The sequence below is a fragment of the Struthio camelus genome, chromosome 1 (assembly GCF_040807025.1).
Source record: "Struthio camelus isolate bStrCam1 chromosome 1, bStrCam1.hap1, whole genome shotgun sequence".
In the NCBI taxonomy this organism is placed as follows: domain Eukaryota; kingdom Metazoa; phylum Chordata; class Aves; order Struthioniformes; family Struthionidae; genus Struthio; species Struthio camelus.
Window position 1 is genome coordinate 312,339 of NC_090942.1, and position 12,361 is coordinate 324,699.

The 12,361-nt window shown below is 43.1% G+C and overlaps 1 protein-coding gene across 11 annotated transcripts in view; it reads left to right on the top strand.

Moving 5' to 3' along the window:
* The window catches only part of SHANK3 (SH3 and multiple ankyrin repeat domains 3), a 385,552-nt gene that overhangs the window by 54,569 nt on the left and 318,622 nt on the right, over positions 1-12,361 (top strand). For all 11 annotated transcript variants that reach the window (XM_068937006.1, XM_068937137.1, XM_068937086.1 and 8 more), the window contains exon 4: positions 4,986-5,094. In XM_068937006.1, the coding sequence (XP_068793107.1) occupies positions 4,986-5,094 (109 nt within the window). The remainder of the gene's footprint in view (positions 1-4,985; positions 5,095-12,361) is intronic.

Consider the following 12,361-nt stretch of genomic DNA (forward strand, 5'->3'; position numbering starts at 1 on the left):
CCTGGTTGCTCAGAGTGCAGGTCCAAACCCTCTTTTTTTTTGGCAGTGAGGGTGGCTTAAGGTGACCCTACTCCTAGCTGCTAGTTCCTGTCTCCTACCACAGTTCATGGCTTCAGTTGCACAAGCACAACACTTAATAAGTCCATGCTACAACTTGATCAGTGACATGATCTAGGTTACAAATGATTTTTTTGTACATTTCCTTGTAATGCCTTATTTCAGATTCGTCCTAAGTGGAGCAAGGCTGTCATGTCATCTAAATTCTGGGTATGGAATTCTTGGTAGTGTCATAACATTACAGTTTTGGTAAATGATCTTTTTCACTGTTTATATTCTTGGTTTTGTTGGTATTTGGGTTGTTCACTGAGGCCTAGGACCAAACTCAACGGAACAAACCGGGGCAAGCAATGAGCAGAAGTCACTATGCCTACATCTTGTCCCTCGCCGTTGTTTTTAGGTTTGTGAATGGCAGTCAGGCACCAGACTGCGCATCTGAAGCACACTGCTGTGCAAATGAGCAGTTTTAAACTGATGGGAAGAGAGAATATTCTTCTATGTAAAATGTAACTGGTTAAGTCTCTGGACTTGACAAATTATTTTGAAGCTTTGCTATGGATTTGGTCTGAAACCTTGGACAGGTGAACTTTCTTCTTTGTTCTTCATTTGGAAAGGCAAGATAGTAATTGATTATCCGCAAGGTAAATTCCTTGCACAAACCTGTTAACACTTACATGGTATGTGGGAACTGTGGTGAGAAGCAGGCATCTACAGAGAAAGAATGCAAATCCCAGAATCAGGGATGCCTTCCTCTGCATACTCTTTTTACTCATACATTTTTTTCTTCAATTTCCTTTTTAAGTATAAAAGCGTCCATTGAAAGTTGACATACTGCATCAACTTCCTGGTATCAAAACATATGTTTTAAATTCCTTGAGCACCTAGAATAATAGAAATACATTCTAGCACACTGCTAGTGAGCGCTGATGGTCTGGGTAAGACACATTCATGGATCTGTAAATGAGAGAGTCACCGGCAGAACTTGCAGAGAAGAACTTCAATTTACTATCTGAAATGTGTTTAATAACAAGATACAAGTGAAATTGTCATGAACCTCTGTTGCATATTCCAAAGTGCAGTGTTTGCCTTTTTGGGCACCCAGAGTTTTGCCATAGACTTCTCTACTGCAGGATTTTATCCTCGTGTTTAAAGAAAGCCTTTTCAGGTGGCTGGGGCATTGACAAAGGGTGAGAAGGAAGGGGGCTGGCAGAGAGGGGTTTGCTCAGCTAATTGAGGGCTTTCTGTATCGCGTCCTTTTTTCAGACAGCGGGCACTTGCATACTCTGATTAGCATTGGAGAGCGTCGCAGACCGTGGAGGGGAAACCAGCTGAGGTCCCAGCTGCTTCTGGGTGGGGAAGAGAGCCTGCAGAAGACATGTCTCTGTTTCTGGAGGCCCCAGGGAGGATTTTGGCTCAGCAGCCTCAGGGCAGTGGTGGTGAGGGAGACGAGGTTGTCCTCTGCGAGTGTGTGCTGCCATCCTGTGGAGTGAGGTGTCGTTGGGGAGCGTGAGCAGAGCGGGTTGCGCAGCGGTGCGGGGAGTCCAAGTCCTGCGGCCGGTGCCGTCGTGGACAGAAGGTGGTTGCCTTCTGGGGTGGACTGCAGAGCGCAGGCTGGAGGCTGGTGCGTGGGGTGGCACCTGGCAGGACGCCGTGCTGCATGGGATTGCTTCCCGTGCTCATTTCCACTCCTAGGCTTTCATCTCCAAATGTCCCACATGTGCTGATGTTGGCTCGTCTGCACCAAGGCAGTTATCAAGGGGACTGACACTGCTGTTGGCATCACCTGAACATACCTAACATCACCTAAACACTGTGGGATTAAATCCACGTTGCAGAAAAGCCAGTCGCCGCAGCAGCAGGATGCGTGGGGAGAGGCAATCGACGCACGGAAGGACAAGCCTGCCCTGCCCTGGGCATGCCCGCCTTTCATGATAGCTGTCAGGGCTCCTCCCAAAAGCCTGTGCTGTTTGGGCAGAGGTGAGAGACTTCAGGGGAAAATGGCCTTAGCATGCAGCACTTGCGTGGCTTCAGCAGGGTCATTCGTGGAACATCGTTTATTGAGTTAGATTTGGTCACTTCGCTACAAGTGAGCTGCTAAGAAGGGAGGGGAAAGGACATATGGACAAAAGTGAGTGGGAAGAACAGGGTTAACACTGCACAGCTGGGTCATGCTTGGAAAGAGGGATGTTTCACATCCTAGATGTGGTGGCTGGAGCTATCAAGTCCAGTCTTTGCTGATGCTGGCATGCAGTTGTGATTTCTTTCAGAGGGTTGCAGTATTTATTGAAATAGCTGAAGAGAAGTTGAAATGGGCATGAGGAGATGGATTTTACTTTAATTACTTAAGGAGTGAGAGGAGATTTTGCGGAGAGGTACTGTGTGACAGCGAGGTCCAAGGGAATGTCTTGCCATTGGAAAAAGCAAAGTTTGTGCCCTGCAGCAATTGATGCGCGTTCCCCTTTTGCCATGCTCGTGATGCAAGTGTTCATGCTGTGAGAATCACTTACACTTCTGGTAAATATCTCTACCCCCTCCCGATGCTGGAGACCTGACCCATTTTGCTCTTCAAGCAACTTCTCATTGCTGGTGCATCGGCGCTGTCCTGCCGTGCTGCTGGGTTTGTTTTGGTGACCCTGTCAGCGGCTGGCTGGTTTCTTTGCTGGTGGTGGTCAGAGGGACATGGTGGGGCGCATCCGCTGATGAGCGAGGCCATGGGGAAGGGGGAGCAGGACTGTGCCTCCGCACTGGGGGATGAGGCTGAGGCATCAGCCATCTCCAGCTAATGCCTAATTGTACTTCTTTGCTCTTGACAATTGCCTTGCTGCACTGCTGTCCCTAAGGACATCAGGAGCAGTGAACCTTGTGACTGAATTGCACTTTGTGCCTTTGTGCTTCTGATTGTGCATTTTTGTGGCATTGACATCTCTGCATAGGTCTATGTACGACTATGCAGATGTTCAGAGCAAGCATTTTTGATGCCAGCTAAAGCACAGTAGATCTGCACTACTGATTAACTCGGCTGAGATGGTATATCAGTGCAAGGGGTTGTGTACTAAAATGCCTAGATAATTTTTAATACATGACATGGCTTATTTATGGTATCAATCCATGGTGCTGCTTTTAGAAAAAAAGTGTTATATGTTTTAGGTTTGGTTATGTGCAGTATATGTGTATGTACTCATACAGAGAATGAATTTGGTTTTAATCAGGTTCATAGCCCAACATTAATTTGCCTTATGCTTAGAAAGTCTCATCTTGGTGGTATTTTCTATCTAACGTCCCACCACTATCTCCTCAGCATGCTGGTGAAATAGCAAAGATGAACTTTGTGGGTCCCAACTTTTTGCAGACGCCTCTGTAGAGGTGGTTCTAAAAGTGCTATTAAGTTTTTCTTTTAGAAAATAAAATTTTGAAAAAATCAAAACATTGCGCAAAATAATATATGATTTTTTTTGAAGTCTTTGAAAAAACTCAGAAATGTTTCGGCACCCTATTTGATATTTTTTGATTTTTTTTATTCTATTTTTTCAACTGGAAAAGTTTGAAATGAAATTTGAAGTGAAGCACTTTGGTAGAACTCATTTTATCTTGTGGAAGAGTTCATTTTTTATGTCAAATTAGGGGGAAGATGTTGGAACTTGAGATTTTTCATGGGATGGAAAATCTGCTTTGTTCAGAAGTGTTCAGCCATCTGTGGATTGATTCTAGAACAGTTCCTTGACCACTGATGGCAGCTTGATTGGTTGGTTAAAGCTTTTCCTGAAGAGTTCCCTCAGCTAATTGCACAGTATTTCTGCTGTGTCAAATACTTTCTAGAGCCCCTTCCCTAAGCTGACTACTGCAAAGTTTGATGAAATGAGCTCAAAGAAAAAAAAATATAAGCCTGCACTTGAAGATCTGAAAAACTGGATTGGAAACGTGTGGAATGGATGTTTTCACACTGTAGTTCATCTAAGTGCTGCCTGCCTGCCTGGGGTAGAGTTATAATTTCTGGAATCGATGCATTATTGTGAAACTTGTTAAAATAATGTATTTGTCATGTATAGCTACCCAAAAGAGAAAAAGAAGGGGAAAAAAACAACAACTCCCCCCCCCCCCCCCCCCCCCGAAACAACCTGGTAAACTTAAAGGAGAGTCTTTTGGGATTCATTCCCCTCAGGAGATCAGATTTAATTTCTGGCCAAATATAGAAAATTACATCAACAAGAAAACAATTTCACAGCAGATAGTACGGCATCCATACTCGTTACACTGTACAAGAATAGTCAGTGTTGGAGGAGCCTGGTCTTTCTTCCTAATTGTTTTAAGTTCAACAGGCAGATAGGCTATATCACTTTAAAATAAGGTTGGGCCACAAAACAACGTACGTGATGTTGCAGTGAGACACTGGGCAGTAAGTTTGACCTTTATTAGTTTGCTACTTAGCAGGCAGTCGGCACACCACTTTCCATAGCAAGCACCGTACTGTCTCGTTGAAGAATGTATTAAATTTACTTGACTGGTATTAAATTTACTTGACTGATGATGAGTCTGTGTCACAGCTGTGTCATATGTATGCTGGCCTCATGGTGTGCACGAACCGAAAGTGTGCATTAGCAGGGTGGGTGAGTGGTTGTCTGCGGGCAACTGGGGGGGCAAAGGGTGGTGGCTGTCAGCCCCTGACAATTTCTATGAAATAATCCAGTGATCTGCAGTCTTGAGGGGTGGAAGGGAAGGAGCATGTTCTGTGTAGATTTGCAGCATGCCCCCCTAAGAGGTTCAGGAGTCTGGGAATAAATATGTACCCTAGTTTCTGATGGGTGCTGTCCCATTGTTCTTGCTGTTGCCTTGAGTCTCCTGAATGGGTATATTCCTCTGGTGGCTTCTTTCCTCTTATCAGGGTGCTAACACTGTGTATTGTGTGTTTTCCTGGGATGTCATGGCTGCAGGCAAATCTGAAGAAGTTCATGGAGCACGTGCAAATGCTAAATGCGGAGAAGGTCTGCAGACTCCTGGAGAAGGGCCTGGACCCCAACTTTCATGATCCGGATACTGGAGGTGAGATTAGCTTCTGCAGAGAGGGGAGGATGACAAGAACATGGTTAGGGTAGAAAGTGTCAAGGGAATGCAGTGGGATTTTGGGGAAGTGGTTGTTTCAGAAGGGATGTAGCAATGTTATTGTCTGAAATGTAAGGTTTGGGACGGAGAGGTATGAACAGAATTTCTCAGTAGTGTATCTTCATATGATTCTTGGGACTTGGAGGCTTTGGGACATGAAGTTACAAAAGGTTCTTGGCGGAAGATAGCGTGGAGGAAAAGCTGCATAGTCTGGGGATGCGGGGTAAGATAAAACAATTGTGGGACTGCGCATCTGTCGATCTGGGATTCTGGGGAGGATGAGGCTGTCTCTGGGACTGGCAAATTGGATGAATATATTGCAGCCTGAGGAACTCTTCATGAAGCAGTGAGGAATTTTAAGAAATATTTTGGAGAAAGGAAAATGAAATCTTGGCTTCTACGTTCCTCAAAATTTTTCAGTCTAAATGAGAATAAAATTCACCCTAGTGAGGTCAGATCTCTAGAGCGCTTGCTGTTGAGTTGTGTGTGTGCTCCTGGATGTAAGAAGTAAGAGTGACTCCAGTGTGTTTTTCTTTACTGACTGTGTAGCGTGAGAGAACTTCTCCCCGTTCCTTTGATTGTGGCGTCTCATAGGGTCTCTCCTTCTGAAAGAGGAGTTACTACTTCTGTTGTTTCTGTTTTAAAATAATGCAGTTTATTAGCATTTAGTATAGCTAGATTATGTGTGTGTTAATCATGGCACGTTTCCAACCCGTGAGCAGTCTCCAGTCTGATGATTAATTTTCTCCGTGCTTCTGGTTGAGCTGGATGCTGTTTCAGGTTGGTGCTGAACTGCTGGCTACCTCTTTACTACTAATGTGTGCAGGCCATTCTTTGGCACTGCGCTCACTGGCACAGTACGGTGGCTTTCATACTAACCTCTCTTATCCTCTCAGATAAGGTGGCTGTGTCCAAACTGCCTTTTGGGAGTAGTCCTTGGCCTATGCCAGCTCCTGAACTGGGAAAGTGAAAGGTTGTTCAGCCAAACTCTGGCAAGGACCATTCAAATAGTACCCAGGAATGTTTATATTGTTTAACTTACTGGTGTAGCTGTTGTGTCCCATCTTGCTGGACTATCTGGACAAATTGGTGCTTATATGAAAAATAAACTGTTAATACCTACGAGTGTGTTCACTATCTGCCCTGGAGCAAACTGCTCAACTCAGTTTGGTTTTGTTTTTTGTTCTGAGACCTTACAAATGTTTTGTGGGATCTTTCTTTCTGAAGGAAGTCCTCCATGCTTCTAAAGCTGACTCAGCTCTCCAAAACGTATTATATTGTAGAGTGCAGTGTGTTGCTTGAAAGGGTCTTGGGAAAGTTTTGGATCTGATAGGGATCCAACTGGGATGCTATTTTGCGGAAGAATAGATAATTACAGGAGCAGGCACTTGAGTACTGAAAAGACCTTCAAATATAGAGGGGGAAGAAGAAAAAAACTGATCCAACTAGTCATGTTGCTCTGGTTCAGAACTGAAGGCAAAATCACAGGGGATGTTATAAGATGTGAAAGCAGAGCATTGGAACAGAGTGAGTCTTGGGACACCTCACTTTCAGAGTCCTAATTCTTGTGCAAGACCACTTTTGTACTCCTTGCTTTACAGCCTATTTCCTGAGCTTCAAAGAATGACATAAAAATGCCTTTCAGTATTCATGGATTCTTAGAATTTAAGACCAGATGGAACTATTATGCCATCTAATCTGAACTCCTGTATGTCTCTGGATCCTTGTGAGCCTGTGTGGAGTCCGTGTGTGTGTGTGTGTGTGTGTGTGTGTGTGTGTGTGTGTGTGTCTTCTGTCTGTCTGTCTGTCTGTGTGTTAAGCAAAGCTTAAACATATTTTCCAGAAAGTCATCAATCTTGATTCAAAGACTTCAAGGAATAGAGGATCCATGCCTTTCCGGAATAGAGGATCCATGCCTTTCCTTCATTATTTGGTTAATCACCTGCACTATTTAAAATTCGTAAATCATTTAAATTTGTATGCTTCAGCTTCCAGCTGTCGTTATACTTTATCTTCTAGATTACAGAGCACTTTAGTACCTGGTATCTCTTCATGTGAAGGTATTTATACGTGGTAATCAAGTTAACATTCAATCTTCCTTTTGCTAAATTAAAGGAAGACTGAACTCCTTCAACCTTTCATCTGAAGGTATTTTCTCCAGCTTTCCTATCGTCTTTGTGACTCATATATCACTACTCCATTTTTAAAAGATTTTTTAAGAACGCAGGTACCAGGGCAGCCTGTGTGATCCAGTACCACTCTCATCATGAACAGAGATACAGTTATTCCTTCTGGTCCTTGCTGTCCAGCATCCCAGGGCCACAATAGCTCTTCTTGCAAGAGCTCTTGCAAGCTCTTCTTCCCTTATTCGGGGAGCATTGGGGTGAGCTGCATGTCTCTCAGGGAGAGGGCCCCCTGTTACTCAAATTTTGTCAGCTACTGCTAGGTGAAGAGGCCCAAGGTAATCTCCCCTCCTGTTCCTGCTGCTGCATCATGGTGCTGCCCTCTGCCTTGTACTGGGGTTTGTTTGGCTTATGTGAGCTGGATCATAGCTAAACACTAGAAAGTGCCTTGTTTGGGTGTTTTGTTTGTTTGTTTTGGAAAGGTGGTTTTGTGCCTGTTTAACTTCCCTGCACAGCCTAAGCTGGAACATGGAAACAGCAAGGTGGGAACAAATCTGCTTCTTCCATGGCTGCTGGCCGCAGCAGCGCTTGTGGTGAGGGTCAGGCTTCACCTGTGGAGACAGGAGGACTTTGCAAAGCTGTGACTTCCTAGAGCACAGCCACCACTGGCAGTGCAGGAAAGTCCACCTTCTCTTCCCCAAAAGGTAGTACTCACCCTGGGCTCCCCTGGGAAGAGGCAGCCTGTGGGATTATGGTGTGACCTAAATGTCTTTTGGTTCTCGTTCTGGAATTGCCCAGTCCTGATTGGTCTTTAGCAATCTTCCAAGCTTTATATCGCCTGCAAATCTGATCAAATGATCAGTACATTTACTTCAGGATAACTGATGAAAATCCAACACCTCACAGAACCTCTTTGGAAGTACCCACATATTCAACCACGTTCCCTAATGACCGCTCTGAGTCCTACTCTTTAGCTGGATTTTAATTCATTTAGAACACGCTTAACTGACATTTTATACTGCTAGTTTTTAATGTCATGTAGGACTCAGCTGAACACGAGTCTTACATCAATACAGCTATCTGCATGAATCAAACGTGTAACTTACCAGGGAAAGGAATGAGGAGTGAGTAGCAAGACCTATTTTTGGTAAAACCTGATTGGCTGGTATTAAGGATATAGCTATTCTTTAATGCTGTGTCAATTAAATTCCAAATAAACGATCCCAGTATTTTCCCAGGGTGAGCATTATTTTTCAGGCTGGTAGTTTCATGGATCGTCCTCCTTACCTCTTTTTGAACGCTGGCCCAACACTGTCATTTTTCTAGTATTTTGGAATGTCCTAGTATTTCAAAATGTATTGAAACTGAACATCACTGGACCAGGAAGATCTTCAGAGAGAAGTTAAAGATTTTTGGCATGAGTTACCTGAGCTTGAATAAATTGATTATATCTAGTGGATGTTGTATATCATCCCTTTTATTTGTTAATGGAATGGAAAATATTTTATTTCTAAGGCAGCAAGATTAAAAATAAATTATTGGTCATTTTGCTCTCTGTGTTTATTAGCAGTTATACACTATCTGCCTAGTGACTGGCTTGCGCTGGTGCTAAGAAATCTTTTAAGAATCTTTAAGAAATCTTAGTCTTATGTATTTTACACAACAGCAAGAAAACCCTTCTCTGATAGTCCTTTGCCATGCCAGACATGGATTTCTTTACTCCTGTGTCATTAGTTCTTGTTATTGTCTCTCATTTCCTAATTTTCAGTTTATATTGATCACTATCTTTTTCATCTTGTCCTATTATTACAGTTTCTTTGTAACTGCCGTCGTTACTTCACTGCTGAACTGGACTGAGCAGGAAGTAATAGTTCTCCTCTTTGATTTATAGAAATGTAGTTTTTGGGCTACATGCACATTATTTTTCAAGAACGCCTAGTCATCGTTTACTTCCTTCTTTCTATTTTAAATTTCCCACTTTTCCCATAGTCAGCTTCCTAATCCATTTTCTCCTGGTTGATTCCCTTTGGAAGCATCAAAGATTGACATGGCTGGTTGGACCTTCCCTCTTTCCATGTAGTTCTTAGTTGGCTAGACAATAGTCGAGTATTTTGCTACAAAATAGCATTCTCTTACATTGGAACAAAGCCAGATCTGTAGAAAAGTGATCATTTTTCTTTTTTCGGAAAATGAAATGATATATATTTTTTTTTTTTGCTGGCTGCACTGGACATCCAGCATTTCTTTCAAGTTAAAGTTGCCATGATAGTGCAAGGTTTAATTTGTATAACTTGGAGATAAACACTTCAAGGTTAATGCATTTTTTCTTTAGTGGTCTGTAACAAAATCTTACCAAGGACCTTTTAACTTGTTACTTAGGACGTTGATGTGTATGCATTTAAGATACTGTTCTGACTCATCAGTAGACATGTAATAGATGATGGGATTTTAATGTAAACTGCATTTCTAGTCCTCATTGCCCACTCATTACTTTCTCATTCAAATAACAATCAGGTGTTTTTAATATTCTAAAATGGTATAATTATCTGTAGGTTTCAGTAGTGACAGTTATATCAAAATTCTTATTACCAGTAAAAGCAGTCCACATCCTTTTTCTTGTTATCCAGTCCCCTAGGATTTTGAAATGAACAAAGAGGAAGAGAATTCTTCCTCACATTCTTTATTAAATAGGTTTAATTACTTTTGACATGGTGCATTTGTGCTGCATTTCCCTCTTCAGAATCATTTCACTTGTGTTCTTAGTTTAATGTCTTTCTAATTGTTCTACCTATTTCTCAGCCAAGGTCATTATCTCACCTCTCTGTGAAATGCAGGTCATTCAGTGAGAAAATCCTCTAGAATGGTCCACTGTTCCCTAAACCAAAAATTCTGAGTTTTGCTCCCCTCATGTGGCTAGTGATTCACTTTGAGTACTTTCTACCCAATGCCTTCTCTTGCTTCTAAGACTAAAAGGATCTCTGAGACAAGCATGTGGACTTTTCTGTTCTACAGCTTTCCTTTAGTGTCCTCGTGCCCCGTTACTAGTGAATTCTTGCCCTTTAGTTTCACAAGCTCACCCAATATTAAAAGAAAATCATGGGCAGGATTCAGCTGTCATGCTAAAACACCTAAACATAAGTGCCTGCATGTCAGCGTAGTGTGGGTTGTGCATCAGTTCCCGTTCCCTTGACTGAACTTCCAGGTTACGATGCAGGGAGTCCAGACGGTGTTTCAGCTGCCAGCCCTGAGGCCGGACTTGGTTGCCTTGACGGGGCACCTCGTTCTGTCTGCAGTGCCTGGGGGTGTCCAAGATTTCCGCAGGAGTCTGGCACTGGCGGCACAGGGCTCGCAGGAGAGCTGTGCTGCTCTCCCTGCCGTGGGAGGTCAGGTAGGACACCCTGTGGTGCCCAGTCTGGTATGAGTGCCCACGCTCAGACAGCTACGTCCCACCCTGTGGGGCTATTGCAGGGCGAGCTGAGCTGCACTCCACTGTTTTATCCACTTTGTCCCCATTAACTATGATGGGAACTTATACATCCACATTTAGGCATCTTAAATTGCAGGCTGAATCCCACGCTCTTGGTATGACTTGAGGAAGACAGTACATTGTTTGACCGTCTACCTCTCATACTTAAAAGAGTCTTTCTTGGTGATATTGTTCAGAATTTGAGCCTCTCATGAATCTTTGCATAAAATATGAGCTGATAGCCTTGCTGAAAGGAAACAAAAACCATAGCCAGGAAAATATAATACATTTGTCACAGAATTTTTCTAACTACTTCAATACTGGCCATAATAGTAATGAATAGAGAAATGGGTTTGGAAAGAAATCATCTGAAATTCCGTTCTGCAGCCATCTCCGAAGTACCCATTTTGCTTTCTTTTTAAGAAGGCAGGTTCCTTGCAGAGGCGCCGATAGCAGTTGGTACTCTTGTTCTGTTGCCCATCTTGACATATTGCAAGGCTTTTTTCTCCATTTCTGTCTCCCTAGTTCCTTCCCTGCAGATCCTTCTCTTTAGGCCAGCTTTAGGAATAACTCCCTGGTCTAGCTGTCCGGTAAGTGTTCATTTCTTCAGATGTTGCACAATGGTGTGATAGGCGCTTCTGAACGATATCTTTCATTTGTCACCAAACTGCACTTCATACCCAGGACTATTTTTTCCTCCTCGTAGAAGGGAAAGCATAGTGCATCCAGCTCAACATAGGTGTTCCATTTGTGCATCTGGGATAGATCCATGCCTGAAAATAGGGAACCATATTCCCTGTGAAATTCCTACTTTCAGACCTATTTTCTTGCTAGACCTGCCAAATCTCCTTGGCGATGGATTTCTTTAATAACCTAGGATTTCTTGAATTGCTGCATGACAGTTGAGGAGGAGGCAGAGACCCTACATGGCAGGGTATGAGAAGAGCACTGTGGACAGCACAGTCTTATGATCGTATCAGCAGTCAGTCTTTGTGGTATAGTTTGGTACTGCATATATTTAGAGTGCTGATACTGCCTTGTTACCAGGGCATTGCCCATCCCTGACTGAAATGCCAACAGATCTGTTCTGTCTGGTCTCTTGATGGATCCACAGCCTGACTGGTGTTGCTAGCATTGCCGCTTGCCACTTTTGATGTGCTTGGGGGAGAAGTCATGCCAATGACACTGCTGATACCAGAGGTAGGACCTCAGACTCCTTAAAGCAGGACAGTTCCAGTTACAGACTCCCCGAAGGAGAGGAGCCCTGCTACAATATGGTCATATCTGTAGCTCTGGTCATTGATTTTTATTGTTTTATCACCTGTAGGGCTTCTTTGGATGTATAATTGAGACACTGAATCTGGAGGCGTTATATGTTGTTGTACTGCTTTTCTGATGAGTTGGAGTTAAGGCAGAAAAGGCATGTAGCAATTCCCGCCAAAGAAAAGTTTGTAGAGTTTATTATGTACTTTTGATTCAGACTTGCCTTTCTTTCATTCTTCTACAAGAAGCTAAATTAGTTATCTCAAGTACCTAATTATGCAATTAACACAAGATTTAGAAAAATAAGTGGCTCGTTTTTTCTGCGCTAGGTTAAGCTAGTCTCCTGTGAACAGCT